Source organism: Mizuhopecten yessoensis, unplaced genomic scaffold, assembly GCF_002113885.1.
Source record: "Mizuhopecten yessoensis strain PY_sf001 unplaced genomic scaffold, ASM211388v2 scaffold716175, whole genome shotgun sequence".
NCBI classification, from domain to species: domain Eukaryota; kingdom Metazoa; phylum Mollusca; class Bivalvia; order Pectinida; family Pectinidae; genus Mizuhopecten; species Mizuhopecten yessoensis.
In genome coordinates this window covers 106,033-125,719 of record NW_018479985.1, presented here as the reverse complement: position 1 = coordinate 125,719, position 19,687 = coordinate 106,033, and the positions used below count along the sequence as shown (strand labels likewise).

The 19,687-nt window shown below is 37.6% G+C and overlaps 1 protein-coding gene across 2 annotated transcripts in view; it reads right to left on the bottom strand.

Moving 5' to 3' along the window:
- LOC110441944 overlaps window positions 1-19,687 on the bottom strand; it is a 50,287-nt gene that overhangs the window by 20,473 nt on the left and 10,127 nt on the right. Inside the window, exon 1 of one of the 2 annotated variants that reach the window (XM_021485265.1) lies at window positions 12,822-12,848. The exons of the other annotated variant lie outside the window; for it this stretch is intronic. Within the exon in view, the coding sequence (XP_021340940.1) occupies window positions 12,822-12,833 (12 nt within the window). The 5' untranslated portion in view covers window positions 12,834-12,848. Of the gene's footprint in view, window positions 1-12,821; window positions 12,849-19,687 lie in introns of those variants that run through there. 2 annotated transcript variants of the gene reach the window in all.

Below are 19,687 nucleotides of genomic sequence, written 5' to 3'. Positions count from 1 at the left end.
AGAGGACAGAACCATTATATAGAGAGGCCAGCACCATTCTATAGAGGGGCCAGCAGTAGGGGACAGAACCATTATATAGAGGGGCCAGCAGTAGGGGACAGAACAATTATATAGAGAGGCCAGCAGCAGAGGCCAGCACCATTCTATAGAGGGGCCAGCAGTAGAGGCCAGCACCATTCTATAGAGGGGCCAGCAGTAGGGTACAGAACCATTCTATAGAGGGGCCAGCAGTAGGGGACGGAACCATTCTATGTAGGGGCCAGCAAAAAGGAAACAGAAAACATTATATGGAGGGGCCAGCAGGAGGGGGCAGAACAATTATATGGAGGGGCCAGTAGGAGGGGACAGAACAATTCTATGGAGGGGCCAGCAAAAGGAAACAGAAAACATTCTATGGAGGGGCCAGCAGGAGGGGACAGAACAATTGTATTGAGGGGCCAGCACTCAGGGACAGAACAATTCTATTGAGGGGCGAGCAGAAGGAAATGGAAAAACATTGTATGGGGGAGCCAGCACTCAGGGACAGAACAATTCTATGGAGGGGCCAGCAAAAGGAAACAGAAAACATTCTATGGAGGGCCCAGCAGTAGGGGACAGAACAATTTTATGGAGGAGCCAGCTAGCACTCAGGGACAGAACAAATCTATGGAGGGGCCAGCAGAAGGAAATGGAAAAACATTGTATGGAGGCCAGCAGTAGGGGACAGAACAATTTTATGGAGGAGCCAGCTAGCACTCAGGGACAGAACAAATCTATGGAGGGGCCAGCAGAAGGAAATGGAAAAACATTGTATGGAGGCCAGCAGTAGGGACAGAACAATTCTATGGAGGAGCCAGCACTCAGGGACAGAACAATTCTATGGAGGGACCAGCCCTCAGGGACAGAACAATTCTATGGAGGGGCGAGCACTCAGGGACAGAACAATTCTATGGAGGGGCGAGCAGAAGGAAATGGAAAAACATTGTATGGAGGCCAGCAGTAGGGGACAGAACAATTTTATGGAGGAGCCAGCTAGCACTAAGGGACAGAACAATTTTATGGAAGAGCCAGCCCTCAGGGACAGAACAATTCTATGGAGGAGCCAGCACTCAGGGACAGAACAATTCTATGGAGGAGCCTGCAGAAGGAAATGGAAAAACATTCTATAGAGGAGCCAGCCCTCGGACAGAACAATTCTATGGAGGAGCCAGCACTCAGGGACAGAACAATTCTATGCAGGGGCCAGCAGAAGGAAATGGAAAAACATTCTATAGAGGAGCCAGCACTCAGGGACAGAACAATTCTATGGAGGAGCCAGCAGAAGGAAATGGAAAAACATTCTATGGAGGAGCCAGCACTCAGGGACAGAACAATTCTATGGAGGGACCAGCAGAAGGAAATGGAAAAACATTCTATGGAGGGGACAGCACTCAGGGACAGAACAATTCTATGGAGGGGCCATTAGTAAGGGACAGAACAATGCTATGGAGGGGCCATTAGTAAGGGACAGAACAATGCTATGGAAGGGCCAGCAGTTGGGGACAGAGAAATGTATGAAGGGGCCAATGGAAGGGGAACAGAACAATCTAGGGGGAGGGGGGGGAGGGGGCAGCAGAAGGGGACAGAACAATTGACAGAAGAACAAAACATATATGTCAAGGGACAGAATAGTCTATCCCATGCTGGATCAAAACTAGATGTATGTTGGTGCTTTATGTTGGTGTTCCCTATGGTACATAAAACGCTGAATCACTTCTGGAAATAGCCTAATGGTGCACCAGGGAAAACGATTTTATCTTCGTGTCTGTCAGCAGGTTTATTAATAGAAGTACCTCCCACCCCTCCTTTCTCCATCATCTTTAAATAGACTATCAATGAAGCATGCTGTGATAGGGATGGTATCCATTCAATCCCAGTAACATTTTACTACGAAACATCACAGCTGTTGAGGTAAATACTCTGAAGTTTGTTGGCTTTGTGTGGGCTGTATTATAAATTTTCTCTTTTTTTTTAAGGAAGCAATTTATAAATTTGTATAAAATTCAACAGCTGGATCATATGTACACCATGTGGCTGTGATCAAATAATGCGAATACATGATACACATTTGGATTCATAACTTGGTAAATTTCACCATTCTCCTCCGCCCCCCAGTGAATGGCTCATTAATATACAGCATCGGTCGGTGCAGCAGGTCATACAATAAACACATTTCACAATAACGTTTTTTATAGACCATACGGACATATATAGCAAGTAGGATGTGAACCAACATGCACCACTGGTTCCCCGTCCAAAAAGGTGCGACTTCCCCTGGGCTGTGGCCTACCTCAAATCCAATCCAATATATCTGATATTAAGGTTTATACCTACATCAAGGCTGTATAATGATACGAAGCATAATTATTCAGAAAGTAAAACAGAAGACATTTATTTGGCAAACGTGAAACATAAAAATAAGAATCGGAACTATCAAATTGAACTGTCTTACTAGTTTATATGCATATGTAAGTGGAGCCGAGCCGCATTGGCCGAGTGGTTAAAGTGTCGGATCGTCTACGATCACTAGCCCTCCACCACTGGGTCACAGGTTTCAGGCCTACATGGGGCAGTTGCCAGTTACTTTCCACAGGTCAAATATTTTCTCCAGGTACTCCGGCTTTCCTCCACCACCAAATCTTGCACATCTTTAACCCTTTCACCCGTATGTAACTTCAGTAGACTCTACCATGCATTGATATGGATGAGTCCATTATGGTCTACAGTGGTGAAAAGGTTAAATGACCATAGCTTTTTATAAGACGTATAACACAAACAACCCAACCAAACCATACGCAAATGTAAGAAATGTAAAGGAGGTCATTAACAAGTGATCTTAGATATCATGCTGTAAGTATTAATTACCCTTTTAAATAAAACCAATATCATTATCTGTACGGGTCTGTAAGAAATTTCAAAAGCATAAAACATTTACCATACAGCAGCACAACACAAAATGGATGAGTCACATGAAAAAACAGAGAAGCATTAGTCAGAAAAAAGTGTTGTAGTCTTTTAATAGAACTTTATGATGGAGTAGATCACAGAGCTAATCTGAAACTGCATGTGCAGCCTCTTGTGCAGTCCAGATGCTTGTTAATTACAATGTATATGTATAAGTATATATTGAGCATTGCCCCTCACCTGTCTGAGGACACAAAGCACCTGTTGGTAATTGTAAATCGTTATAATATGTTCTCTGAGATATCTACAGGCTAGAGATACATTATCAATGTTAAGTAGTCTACACAGCTGTAAATACTTGTACAATAAAGTATATTGACTCTTCCTGTCACCTTTTATATTGCATAAAGTACATCATAATAATTATGGAGATGTGGGAAGTGAGAATGGGGCGTTGATATATAAAGGAGGAATGAACTGGCATGGGAGCATATAGGATAATGGGTGAGTATGGAAAGGACAGAGGAAGATTGAGAGGGTATGTGAGGACTATATGAGTAGGCGAGTATAATATTGAAATAGGAATGTATAGGTATGGGAAGAAGATAGGAAAAAGATCGGAGTAGTAAGGTATAGGAGTGAAATAGGAGAAGTAGATGGGTATAGGAGTGAAATACGAGTAGGTTGGTATAGGAGGGAAAAGGAAGTGGATAGGTATGGTAAGGAGATAGGAAGAAGATTGGGGAGTTAGGTATAGGAGTGAAATAGGAATAGGTGGGTATAGGAGTGAAATAGGAGTAGTAGATGGGTATATGAGGGAAATAGAAGTAGGTTGGTATAGGAGGGAAAAAGAAGTGGATAGGTATGGTAAGGAGATAGGAAGAAGATTGGAGTAGTTAGGTATAGGAGTGAAATAGGAATAGGTGGATATAGGAGGGAAATAGAAGTAGATGGGTATAGGAAGAAGATTGGAGTAGGTTAAGTATAGGAGTGAACTCCAATGTAAACATGATGACAGCAGATTTATCTAAGTGTCATATATATCACTTGTCTGATTGAAAATGTCACAACAGCAGCAATAGGAGTGGATAGGTATGGGAAGAAGATAGGAAGAAGATTGGATAAGTGAGGTATAGGAGTGAAATAGGAATAGGTGGGTATAGGAAGAAAATATAAGTGGAAAGGTATGGAAGAGGATTGAAGTAGGTGGGTATATATAGGAAGGGAATAGGAATGGATAAGTTTGGGAAGAAGATAGCATTAGGTGGGTATAGGAGGGGAAAAGAAGATAGGAGGGAAGTCTATGTGGGTATGGGAGGAGGTAGAAGGATTAGAAGGTATGGGAGAGTGATAGGAGTAGGTGAACATGGAAGGATGATAGGAGTAGGAGAACATGGGAGAGTGATAGGAGTAGGAGAACATGCAAGGATGATAGGAGTAGGCGGTAGGAGAGGGAGAAAGGAGTTCAGGTGTATGTGGGAGAGAGACGGGAGCATATGAGGTTGGAGAATATCGAACAATCTAGGATTGAAGAGGAAGAGAATAGGGAGGAAAAGACAGAGTAAATATGGGGGGAAATCGAGTTGTTGAGGAGGGGGAGGAGGATAGCCTGTGTAGGTGATAAATTATGTTTGACTGTCTTTTTATTACACTCTTGTTCCCTCATCTGTAAATTTGGTGAAATGGGAACCATGTCTGCAAGTCGGTTATCACATTTAGCTTTGTTCATTGAATATAGGGAGATGCAAACATATCTCTGTGTACCATATATCTTGTTTAATGAGATAAGACCTCCAATTCCAGCCATACAAAATGACTAAAAATTTAATATTATCTATATAATATTTGCTTTACTGGAGCAATATTTCTTTGTAAGTATATCTTGCCATCTTCATAACTTTGGATCAAAGCGGAAATAAAAATCAGTCAGACAGTGATAGTCTCCGGTGAGTTCGAATCAGCAATTTATTAGGCAGATTCCAACTCAAATTATGGCAGTTCGACTATAGCCTAGATTGTGTTCAGCATGGAGAAAGGTGGAACTAGCTTTATCCCTACACATACAGATACTGGAACAGGACTCCACCGTCAACATGATGACAGCGGACTCACCTAACTGTCATATACACCACTTGTCTGATTGAAAATGTCACAACAGCAGCAGTCAATAACATGACCTTATCTGAAAAAAATTCTCCTAGCTTTTGTTTGCACCGTGTCAGAAATTCAGGTATCAAAAGACAAGTAAACAAGTCAAATTTACTGAGTCCTGTCTTTTGAACTGTAATTTTAACATTATTGAAGATTTTAATTTTTGTATCAATAAATGTTAGGAATCAAAATCAAGAATCATATGAAAAGAACTTTTATACATGCCTTTACGTCATACACATAGAGTTTAACATGAGTAAGTGAGCTTTGTAGAGTCTGACCTCAGTGACCTTTGTAGTCCTGCCAGTGACCTCTGTAGTCTCATAAAACAAGAGGCCCATGAGCCTTAACGGTCACCTGAGTTATGTAAAAACTGGTGTTATCGATGTTGCCAAATGAAAAAGAAATCATTTTGTAACAAAGGTAGCTTGAACTACATGTAATNATAATGCTAACCCAAATTGAATTACTTCCAATGGAAATTAAACAAATGTTGGTCCAAAATGTGATTTCCCTATATAAACTATAGTAAATTTTACCCCCTCCCCAGGGGGAAACGTGAGACCCCAGGGTCATGAAATTCACTATTTTGGTAAATTTAAGACCCTTCCATCTATGAAGGGTATTTGATTCTACCATAAATGGATCTTGAGAAGAAGATTTTTGAAATTTTAGTCAATTTGACCATTTTTGGCCCCGCCCCTCAGGCCCCTGGGTGCTGGGGATCATATAATTCACAAATTTGGTTGAACTTTGGCCATGGAAGGTTTTGCAAAATTTCATTGAAATTGGTTCAGGGGGTTTTGGAGAAGAAGTCGAAAATGTAAATTGTTTACGGACGCACGTAGATTCTCATATAAAAACTCACTGCAATGACCTTTGTTATTGTAGATTCTCATATAAAACCTCACTGTAATGACCTTTGTTATTGTAGATTCTCATATAAAAACTCACTGTAATGACCTTTGTTATAGTAGATTCTCATATAACAACTCACTGTAATGACCTTTGTTATAGTAGATTCTCATAAAAAAACTCACTGCAATGACCTTTGTTATTGTAGATTCTCATAAAAAAAACTCACTGTAATGACCTTTGTTATTGTAGATTCTCATAAAAAACCTCACTGTAATGACCTTTGTTATAGTAGATTCTCATATAACTCACTGTAATGACCTTTGTTATAGTAGATTCTCATAAAAAAACTCACTTCAATGACCTTTGTTATTGTAGATTCTCATAAAAAACCTCACTGTAATGACCTTTGTTTTTGTAGATTCTCATATAAAAACTCACTGTAATGACCTTTGCAGGTACATTGAAAGTCATTATCAATTTAAAAACAAGAGGATCATTAGATTGTTTTGTATATTGTATTGACTGTGGGAAGTGTTACGAGTGTTGGGTATATAGACATATACTAATGATGTATGAGCTTCATTCATGTTAGTTAGGTACATTCATATCAGAGCATCTTGGTGAAAATCTGCTTCAGTAGCAATCCAATCCTCACCAACAAAGCATGAACTTTGTACATATTGTCGCCTTATTGATTATTTCAGGGTATTTGGTGCAACCCATCAATGAAAGGATGGAGAGATGATCGATTATATCCCTGTGCATTATCACCAGCCACTGGAGCTTATCCTTATGACAAACCACACCTGTGTGACAACAATAGCCACAGGCGGATCTAATTCTACAGTTACTCTTATGTTATTGTTCAAATTATTAACAAATATTTACATATTAAATATTTTAGCGCTAGCCCTGTCTACATGGTACGACCTGACATATCAATACAATTTGTTTAATGTGGAGCCACATATCTAAATTACAACATCAATATTTTCTGATACATTTTGATTGTTGCAACAAATCTAGTGGTATTAAACTCTACAAAAAACATTTTTGTAAAGTGTTACTGTCCTCGTCTGGTCACAGTAGATGCTGGGACTGTATAATTGCTGTACTGATAATTAGCAGACAAGAGTACACGTTACATTGTATATATAGATTGGCTGACTGTCCCAGTTACAGGACAGGTCAACATGAGGACATTGACAAACTCATCCATTTGCTGATTATTGACAATAATAATTTAACCAGCCACTCATCAGCAGTCTTCTGTCAGATTATCTACAGCTTTCGCTTAGGTCACATGTCAGGGGTGTAACAGGAGTCAAGGCCACAACACTGCGGATAGCTGCAGCCAGTTAACTTATTATTTATTTTTTGAAGTTTCATAATTATAGTCTCTATTACTTTTAGAGCTACATACAGCTGTTCTATCATGAAAGGCTCCCACTGTCCAATTTATCGGGCAATATAAATAACTAATCTTTGAATTACCAGACAATCTGTCTATAAAGAACAGCTAAATTCCAATGTCTTCAGTCATTTTTCTATGAAAACTCATACAAGTAATTTGTTTATAAAGACTTATACAGGTAATTTTAATCAAGACTTTCACAGGTAACTTGCTATAAACAACTCATACAGGTAACTTAAAATTGTCAATAATGACTAATACAGGCAGGTAATTTGTATATTAAAGACTCATACAGATGATTTGTCTATGAAGACTTGTATATGTGTAATTTTTCTATGAAGAATTCATACAGGTAAATACTCTATAAAGACTCATACAGGTAAATATTCTATAAAGATTCATTCAGGTAAATTTTCATTAAAGACTCATGCAGGTAAAAATGCTATAAAGACTCATATAGGTAAATTTTCTATTAGGATTCATACAGGTAAATTTTCTATAAAGATTCATACAGGTAAAAAATGCTATAAAGACTCATACAAGTACATTTTCTATTAAGATTCACACAGGTGAATTTTCTATAAAGATTCATACAGGTTACCCCGATACAGGTAAAATTAAAATAATGGACAAACTTCAAAGTGCTATTCCTACTAACACACTGCATGTATTATAAATGATAAAAACACTCTCACCTACACACTAACAGAGCCTTAAGTTAATTGACAGACAAGTCAGTCCCTCGTTTGTTTTGTTTTGATTAAGTCAAGCCTCAAAGCTTGCTTGGCTAATATAATAGTCACAACAAATCTCCTGTAAGTGGGGCCATTGTGTAGAATAATGGGAACTAAGAAGCTGTGGACAGACTAGTAATTAGGTGATAGAAACATCCTGGTGACCAGTAGTATCCACTCGCCATCATCAACACTGCTGATACAATGTCTGAGGACCTATCCTCCGTGTCACACACACCTTAAACACGCTACGATCTTGATACGAAATTTGTCAATAATATCACACTTCAATTAACGGTTGTAATGCAAAACAACGCCACTGATGCCAAACATGTCAGCAACAGCTATTCAACTTTAAAGTGATACTAGTCATGGAACAGACAACATCTTAAAGGGACGCTGGTCATACATTGAACACCTGAATTCAAGAGATGCTAGTCATACAATTGACAATATCTCAAAGATACACAAGCCATACAATCGACAACATCTTAAAGGGACGCTGGTCATACATTTAACATCTCAAAGAAATGCAAGTCACATAATGGACACCATATTAAAGGGACACTGGTCATACATTGAGCATTAAATTATCTTAAAAGGATGCCAGTTTTACAATAGACAACATCTTAAAGGGACACTAGTCACTCATCTCCGATGTAGATATCTTTGTACTTTGATTTCTCTATGTCACCTGTTCGTCTCTAAATCTCTTATATTTCTGTATTGATACTTCCTTCACTGCACTTAAATTTAATAAATCTTTGATTTATATTTTGTCCCCTGTGTTTCTCCATATGTCTGATTTTCTGTGGCCCCGGGGACTGTGTATCTATAGACCTCTGATTTCTCGATGTCCCCGGTATATCTCCCGACCTGATTTTTATAATGTGTTCTGTATATCTAAATTTCTTATTCTCTGTTCCCAAACTTTCTTTGCTGTACCTAGATCATTGATTTCTCTACATGTATACCTCCTGTGGATCACTAGATCTCTTATTTCTCTACATGTATACCTCCTGTGGACCTCTATATCTCTGATTTCTCTACATGTATACCTCCTGTGGATCACTAGATCTACGATTTCTCTACATGTATACCTCCTGTGGACCTCTATATCTCTGATTTCTCTACATGTATACCTCCCGTGGACCACTAGATCTCTGATTTCTCTACAGGCATACCTCCTGTTGACCTCTATTTCTTTGATTTCTCTACATGTATACCTCCTGTGGAGCTCTAGACCTCTGACTTCTCTACATGTATACCTCCTGTGGACAATTAGATCTCTGATTTCTCTACATGTATACCTCCTGTTGACCTCTATATCTCTGATTTCTCTTCATGTATACCTCCTGTGGATCACTAGATCTACGATTTCTCTACATGTATACCTCCTGTGGATCACTAGATCTACGATTTCTCTACATGTATACCTCCTGTGGATCACTAGATCTCTTATTTCTCTACATGTATTCCTCCTGTGGACCTCTATATCTCTGATTTCTCTACATGTATTCCTCCTGTGGACCTCTATATCTCTGATTTATCTACATGTATACCTCCTGTGGATCACTAGATCTCTTATTTCTCTACATGTATACCTCCTGTGGACAATTAGATCTCTGATTTCTCTACATGTATACCTCCCGTGGACCACTAGATCTGATTTCTCTACATGTATACCTCCTGTTGACCTCTATATCTCTGATTTCTCTTCATGTATACCTCCTGTGGATCACTAGATCTACGATTTCTCTACATGTATACCTCCTGTGGATCACTAGAACTCTTATTTCTCTACATGTATACCTCCTGTGGACCCCTATATCTCTGATTTCTCTACATGTATACCTCCTGTGGACCTCTAGATCACTGATTTCTCTATATGTATACCTCCTGTGGACCTCTATATCTCTGATTTCTCTACATGTATACCTCCTGTGGACCTCTAGATCTCTGATTTCTCTACATGTATACCTCCTGTGGACCACTAGATCTCTGATTTCTCTACATGCATACCTCCTGTGGACCTCTAGAACTCTGATTTCTCTACATGTATACCTCCTGTGGACCTCTAGATCTGTGATCTCTCTACATGTATACCACCTGTGGACCTCTAGATCTCTGATTTCTCTAATATTTCCTTTCCTATATCTAGATTTCTGGCGTTTCTATGTTTCAATCTAGATATGGTTTCTCTAATTACCAATACCTTTCCTGATGAAAATCTCTATTTTTCTTTATTTTTCCTAAGTTTAAATTTATGTTTTCTCTGTGTCTCCTATATATCTCTAGATCTGTTTCCGTCTCCTGTATATCTCTAAATTTCTTTTTCTCTATATCTCCTGTCTTTCTCTCTAAATTCCTGCTGTCTCTGTGTCTCCTATATATCTCTAGATCTCTGTTTCTGTCTCCTGTATATCTCTAAATTTCTTTTTCTCTATATATTGTCTTTCTCTCTAAATTTCTTTTTCTCTATATCTCCTATGTATCTGTAGATCTGTTTTCTCTCTTTGTCTCCGGTAGATCTCTAAAAATCTGTTTTCCCTTTATCTCCTGTCTTTCTCTTTTTCTCCTGTGTTACTCTAATCTCATCCTGTATCCTTATCTCTCCAGTTCCAGACACCTTTCTCAATGTTTATTTTTGGTTCTACTTCTAGTTTCAAGTAAACTCTGTGCCTTGTTTTCTCTGTCTCTCTGCTTTTAACAGATGATGAACCTTCCCACAGTAAATTGTATTTTAGTTTTACTACCAAGTCCGCCTTATTTTCTCTGTCTCTCTTAAAGTTTAACAGCTTAGAGATCTTCCAACATTAAATCAGTAAAACATATTTCCATGGCAACATGGCCACAACACACCATTATATTTTTAGGAATTACTTGTATATAATTTTTAAGTGATTTCAATCCTGATGGAAGTTCATCCAACAGCTATTTGTAAAGGCAGAACAGATAAAAAAGAACTTGAGAACATGGGAGTTTTGTCAAAATAACATACTAAATGTTCCTAAAACATATAAATACACCAATATTTTACTGAACTAATAGTACTGTAGCACTTGCATGGTTAGGCTAACACAGTTTTTCTTCTTGGGATACTAAATAACAGAAGTACAATTTTTAATTGTTTTTTATTGATAAATATCACCATACATGTTTCTGTTATTTAGATAGTTCATGTCTCATAGCTCGAACAACTGCAATTTAAAGACAATGACAACATTGATTCGATTTGGTGGTGACTAAGCTGACATAGAGACAGACTGGTTAATCAGAGGTGGTTATCTCCCTTGTGTTGCTACAGGCATCCTGTCTATTTACAGAGCAGTTCTCAAAATATTGTGACAAGGGATGTGCAAACACAAAACTACCAGAATAGCCCACCTGAACGTATCCATGGAAACACACCTGATCTTTGTAAACAAGAAGCTTGCCAAGTCCTATGTATGCAGCCATGAGATACAATAAACCCAGTGAACCTGCACCGTCACTGGAAAGGTTATAGCAATGTACAACAACAAACCTGCCTGTGGTTTACTCACACTTAAATGTTATCTCGGGGTCAATCGAAAATTCTAAATTACTGTAATTTTGAATAACTTTTTCTGTTTATTAGTTAAGCAATGTGGAAGTTTTTTCTACTACAATTTATACACAAAAAAACATTCCAAAAATAACTGACTTTCATCTGGATATTGTAACTGCATGCATGCTATAATTTATCATCCTATCTAAAACAAATATAACAACAGAGACTTGGCTTATCCAGGAAATCAACAGATTGTAAAGCTACTGGCGGCTAATTAATGTACGTATCTCTAATTTATATTTCATCAAATTAGCCTTGAATGAAATTCACATCATTATCAGCACATATACTAGTGCTTAGAATAAACATTGGTCTGCCTGAAGAAACCCATGAAGGCAGTCTTGTGTGTTTGTTATTTTATACTTGCCTTTATAAGGATTTGAACTTCATTATTCTAACTATATTTGATCCAATAGTACATATTACATCCCCAATGATGAAATTGCTTGAATCATGTACAAATTTCAAGATGAACCACCGTTTTGTCAGTTTGTGTGGAATTATTTTGGGCACTCGTATTGTCACTACAGTTCGTGGAATTATTTTGGGCACTCGTATTGTCACTACAGTTCTTGGGATGATAGGTTTGGCTAAAAGCCTGTATACTACTATACACTCATTACTGAGTCATTCTGTATCCCTGATCTACACAGAACTGTACTTGTTTATACATACCATGTAAAATACTCATGTCACTTCTTTCCTGGTGACTGACCCTTCATACCTGCTTCATGTCTAACCACCTTTACCCTCGTGCCCTCCCTCCTCTCCTTTGTTCCTCCCCATCTAACTGTGCCCTCCCTCCTCACCTTTGTACCTACCTATCTAACTGTGTGCCAAAATGACCTGACCTATTTTACTTCTGTATCCCTGTATTCTTTACTGACCAACAGCTAGTGTTCTAGACTAATCTCTCATCTTTCTTATTGACATCCACATCTTCTCAATGTCCTCTATAACTTTCAAACTCTCTGTTCTTTCTCTATTCCTTTATTCATCTGTCTTCTCCTCTATCCATCCATCCTTTCACCTCCTGTCAGCTTACCTTACGTGGTACATCTTGCACAGTTACATTATGTGTAAACACTAGCCTATAAATACACACAGGTAATGTCAGGCAGTATCTTATGCATACAAACAATATACTTACTGACAGAAACATGAGGTTTCACAACCCCCTTCCTTCTACAGACACCCCCAAGTATGAAACATCTTCAACCACCTCCCCTTGTTACCACCTAGAGCATATCTCCAATCAGAATCCACTTCTCCCCCTTCAAACCATGTAGGATAAACCACCAGCCAGAATCCACTTCCCTGATCCCAACCTGCTGGGAAATCCCTCCAGTCAGAATTTCCTTTTCCTCCCAACCTGCTGGGAAATTCCTCCAGTCAGAATTTCCTTTTCCTCCCAACCTGCTAGGAAATCCTTCCAGTCAGAATTTCCTTTCCCTCCCAACCCTCTGGGACATGAGATATACTATGAACTTACCTAACATGCTGATCATAAAGGGTTTACATGTTGAAGCCATTAACCAACATTGGAACGGTAAATAATTCATTAACTGTTCATATGAGATTTCCCTATTGTAGTTGACAGATGTAAAATTTTAAGCCAGATCTATTGATCACATCGGCTCTCTAGGTATCTCTCAGGTAAACGGCAGTAACTGACGGGTAAATAAGAGCTACACCTGGTGTAAGGTGTCATCATATAGAATTGATGGTGTCAAATGAATCATTCTTAACATTTCCAGCTTGAAATAAATCAGTAACTATTTTGGAAACCTTTATCTAAGAAACACATAAAAAACCAATTGGTTGTCAATAAGAAGTATCCGCAGTGAAACACTGTCAGTCTGGGTGCCGTTTCACGACGCGTACGTAAAGTTACGGGTACCCGTAAACCGTACGTAAGTTTTTTGGTCCGTTTCACGACGCGCACGTAAGTTACGAGTGCACGTAAATAAGTTACGGGTCCCCGTAACCCGTACGTAAGTTTTTTGGTCCGTTTCACGACGCGCACGTAAGTTACGAGTGCACGTAAATAAGTTACGGGTCCCCGTAACCCGTACGTAAGTTTTTTGGTCCGTTTCACGACGCACACGTAAGTTACGAGTGCACGTAAATAAGTTACGGGTCCCCGTAAGTTACCCCCAAAACCTCACGTAACTTACGCAAACAAATCCCTGCCGTAAACCACACGTAAGTTTACGTTCAGACGTCATAAAAGGAAACAAATGACTGCCGTATTGTGTCGTGTTAAATAAATAAACTCCAGTGGGCATTACATAGGGGATGAGTGTGTCTAAACCAACAAAACACAAGTAGGGGCCAAAAGTACAGTATTTTCCCAATATTTTACTTGGATGGTAACAGCGACGGCTATATATTCCATGCATTTCTAGATATATTTCATGATTTTTAATGATGAGTTTTGTGATGAAATTAAACGAAATTTTAATTTCATAAACGATGATATTTATTTCAAAATACTGCAATATTATTTCGTTAGCTGATTTTGAAGATATGATATAAAATTTAGCTTAATAATTATGCTATGCAGGTCGTTTTTCATGTTTAACCTGATTATATCAGAAAAAATGAATTTCTGCAAATTTGCTATCCATTTTAACAGAGACGTATAAGTCTCTGATTTTAAGAACAAGTATAAAATTAATATGAAATAAAAATGTGGGAAATTCTATTTCACGGTGTATCAAATTTTGTTTTTATAACATTGCCGATTATCTTTAAGATGATTTAAAGAAAAATGTGTAGAAATGTATGAAAGATGTTGTATGCAATGACGTGCCGTACATGTAAGTCTTCAACGTTACGTCATTATCCCATTGGGTTGTATGTTATTTTACTGGGGGGCTTTCCACCAATAATTTCCCCTGGCTTCGTTGTTTGATCCATTTTAAAGACATTTTGCGTACATCTGCAGAATTATCCAAAGCTTTCGTTAATTAGGTTAATGTTATCACCCATTTCTTAGTTTTTAAATCATAATGAGTTAATTGGCCATTGTGTCCTATTAGAAAGACGCCAACAGTAAATTTGATACGGAGACGAAAACTGGTATCTCAATAACAGAACCTTAGAGAATTATGTACATGTAAATACTACTAGCAAGAACAACGTGTAATTTTCTGGCAGGACGTTAAGTATAAAAATCGGATGTCAAACAAATTCATGAAATTTATTGAAAAAATGTTGATAGATGCAATGGAGAAATGACGTATCTTGAAAGGCTTATGACGCGTCACTAACGTATATAAAGAGTAAGAAATTGATCATAATCTGCCCAAAAAATCTCGAACTGTTGTGTCATTTCGTCCGTCCTTTCTTTGGATTCCAGAGTTCACATTTCCAAACCTTGGCGCACCTGTTGCAAATATTTTTGTAATTGAAAAAATATGAAAATATGTTAGAAAATTGTTGTTTTATAACAATTTGATCCCGATATAATTGTCATTCGACGAGTACCGCTTTGTGAAACTGTCCCCCAACCGACCTGATCCCTACCACTGAGATCTAGACAACCCCTCATCTCCGAGTAATAGTTTGTACATGTAGATTATGCAATGATTCAGTAGTTGAAAGGGAAAGCAACGGCAAGAAAGTTTAAGTCGACGGAAGTTATGTTTGAAGGTAACTTAACGTTTAACTATCCGCTATCTTGTCGCTGTGATATTGTTGTGGTGCTTCTATTACAACACGTCGCAAGTCTGTCAATCTTTGTTGGTTTTTTAAGATGATAGACTTTTACTGTGTTGCATCCTTATAATAACAATACCTACACAATTAATTGGCTTATGTTTGACTACTGATTCCGGTTCACCCCAAGAGTCCGCGGCATCTCCAAATCCAATAGCTTATTTTTGTTTGTAAACTTTCAGTTACATGTAATATTTGCCCAGTGTTTTATTGTGCCCTCTATAATTATACGAATTGGAAATCATCGGGTTTGTGAAATGATAAAAATCCTCACAATTAATATTTCCATGCCTAAAAATACAACAATATTTAGTTGTATCAGAGTTTTACAAAACAATGTACTTATTAATATTTAGTTGAACTGGCGATCAGATAGTCCCAACAATACAAGTACTGTGACGGACTTAAAATTCAATTCCGTGGTACTGTCACATGTGCGATATTAGCTGTACATGTACTTGACAGTTGTTATATTTCTAATTCTAAATTGGCATAATATTGTTATGTATATATATATCTTTTTTTTACCTATAACTAGATAACTAATAAGTGGCATCTTTTGAGTTGTTCTTCCAGATGAAATCATCACATAATAGAAAATAGGAATAGTTGAAAATGCTGAATTTCAGGGTTCAAAATCGGGAATCTCCATCCATATTGGGAGAGTTCACAAGTATGGATTTGCAGAATATGATTTGTTTCTTCATCATTACATTCATATTGTTAAAATATGTAAAAAAGAAATACACAGTTGCTACATGTATGACATGACATCAAAAGAGAAGGCCCGGGCGGTTCAAATACTTCTATCCAGCTGTACCGGGCTCTCATGTGCTGCCTCGGGTTCTACGGGGCTCTAATTAGTTTAACTATGACACTAGAGAGTTCCACTTCTGAAAGTTCTGGCCACCTCATAAATGGAAATATTCCAATGAGAATCGCCGTATGTTAAGTCTAAAGAAATCATTGAATGGTTAAGATTGTAACCGCTTTAAACCTAAGGATCATCACATCATGTTGGATTATTCACTTCCGGTATAATTTACGTGCACGTAAACCCGTACGTAAATGTGAAAAGTTACGTACGGTTTCGTGAAACACCCCCTACGTAACTTACGTGCACTTAGTTACGTGCACGTAAATATTTACGGGTACCCGTTACTTTACGTACGCGTCGTGAAACGGCACCCTGGACACCTCAACAGGCCAAAGTTACAGACTCGCAAACGTCAATACCAGAGGTAATCACCCTAAAACTATACCTCTATTATAGTCATTCTTTGCACTTCTGCAAGTTCTAAAATTGGAAAGTTACTGATAAAGTTCAGAAACCAGAAAAAGTGTTTCCAATATTTCTCGCCCTTACTTCCCTGGTGTGGATTGGTTCTCACGCCTCCAAGTCTTCCAAACTATATTGGTACACAGACATCTCCCATGCTAAGCAATCAGAGGCACTCTTAGCACTTAGTATCATAGCTTCTTCCAGTTACGGCAAAAAGCAACCAGGCTTTTCTCAACAAAATTAGATCAACTTCATTACTCTTATACAAGGCAAAATTACGAACAGGAATAAAGTGTTGATTGATAGACTAACACACATCACAATGAAATTCACAATGATTTCAAATTCCTAATTAAACAATCGTCAGTTATGCCTTAAAAAAATCCCCCCAAGAAAGCTAATACTCTTATTACACTGGGTGATACAACGTACGTTATCTCCTTCACCAAAGAGTTCTATTTTAAGAAATATGGTGTAAATGGTATTTGTGAATGGTATATAAGAATGCATTTATTGATAACAGCGTAATTACAGCTACAAAATGTGTTAAGGGCATTAATGATATTGATATGAATAGTCTTTCTTGATATTTTAATGTATGTTTTATGTAATGTATAGTTAGTCCTAATTTGACTTCATTTTCTCCACACTGTCCACATCATTAAGTGTTCTAGTATATATATGCACATATACACACAGTCCCTTGGGCTACTAATGTAGGTGAGCCCTATGAACAAGATTCTAATGGGCATAACTCAATAAACGAAATCAATGACCATCTTGCTTGCAGAGCTATATTAAGCTGCAACCCCTCTTGAATAATAATCAGGCTTACCCTTCTCAATTTAAGCCCACATCATAACTAAAGACCCATTTGTTTTCTATTTTTGTTCCATATTTCCCAGTGTGATCATAAAGGACCCCGTAGAATGACCGTTAAATAAAAGATTACTCTTCCCTTCCAACAGGAGCTACCATAAACAGGAGAGATTAAACCATGAAGGAGACACATACAGGTGTTTTATTTCCCTCCGGAGACTATTGGCAGTGTGGAGTAGGACTACTGGACAGGCGAGAAGAACATAATGGATTTAGACTCTACATCCAATGCTGTCATCTCCTTTGACCTCTTGTCTCCACTAGGAGATCAGTAAACGGTTCCCTTAGGCCTTGTGTCTTCTCTTCTAGGTGATCCGTATATAGTCTAGTGTTTTTGGTGTTCTGAATAAAGTGTCTGATTTTTTGGCGTGTACAGATAAACAAGAAGACAATGTGGGCCACTTATAAATGACCTTGAAAATGATCCAACATAGGTTTAGGACAAAAAATCAAATACTGAAATGAACAAAGGGCAATATCTATTGCGAAAATTGTTGAATCAAAATTCTTTTTAGGGAGACACAATTTCATATCATGATGATAATGTATGCCAAGTGTCAAAGAGATCCGTTGAAAAATATACGTTGGTTAAGTTTTGCAAATTTCGCAAAATCAGGAGTTGTGTCTTATTTTTAGCATCGAACTTCTATGGATTAAGGTTATGTGCACAGATGGGACTCCCCATTCATAATTTTGAACAAGCTGCACTTCTGAAATTAAGGCGAAATTTAGACAAAAAAGAATGGAAGCTACGTGTGATGTTCCCACCTGTGAATATAATTATGTTATGGAATCCATAATATAATTGAAACAAATTCAAAATACACACATAGCAGTACAAAGTGTTGATCAATGTTGCATGATGGTACTTTCTGGTGATATTTAATTTCTAGCCATGTTAGCAGCCACATTAATAATAGACTAATTCATGTTCCACATCCAATCTGAAATGCATAAAAGTCACTAGGAATACTACTGACAGTGGACAACTCGGCCAGGTGAAGACTTAACCAATGTAGCCAATGGGAAAGGGCAGAGGGGTACACAAACGAGCATGCATAATACTAGCAATGATAGCAATTTTCATAGAAGAATTCTCTTGTAATAGAATTTCCTTTCACTATACCGACTTTAAAAATATATATATATCGATAATAAAATAACTGTAATACAGTATATAACAATAAAGGTATTCCACTTAAAGAGATTGATTGATATATAACAATTAAATAATGTGCATTTTCACCATTAACAGCAATTTAATCAAAATTTCGTACTTTATCTTTTCTCTGAGGCTAGACTTTAACTTTTGCGTAACAATAAAACTGCACAGCTTATAAAGTAGAACAGATGACTTCATAACCTTATACGGCACAAGCTGGGTTCTACAATTCCTGTAAATCCTCATTTAAAAACAGGTTTTATCTCAGAATGTATTGATCCATTACAGTTTAAAATGGTAATCTATAGATATTTGGGGAATAAATTGTGTTTATATATGGACCTGTGACTGCTCGGATCAACTCTCCGATGTCTGGGATATAAAACTCAACCCAATCAACTCCATTTATCTTCAACTTTAGGAACCAAGATGCACATTCCTGCTTATCATCAATCAGTATTTTTAAATTTAAAGGTAAGACAACTTTCCTATTTCATTACTTTCTCTCATGGACAATTTTCCTATTTCATTACTTTCTCTCATGAATAAATCATATCCAATAGGTAATTCAGCATCACCATTCTTTGTTAAGTCAGTAAATTGTAGGGCTAACAAAGTAACATGTCGGGTAAGACAAATTGACAAGTTGGTTACTGCTGTGAAACTTTCACTTTCCATTTCATTTTTTTTTTTTGTCATTTCAGATGGATTGATCTTTGCAATACTGTCTAAATTACATCAGTCCTGAAGGCTGTCTAAATTACATCAGTCCTAAAGGCTGTCTAAATGACATCAGTCCTGAAGGCTGTCTTAATTACATCAGTCCTAAAGGCTGTCTAAATGACATCAGTGCTGAAGGCTGTCTAAATGACATCAGTCCTGAAGGCTGTTTTAATTACATCAGTCCTGAAGACTGTCTTAATTACATCAGTCCTGAAGGCTGTCTAACTTACATCAGTCCTGAAGACTG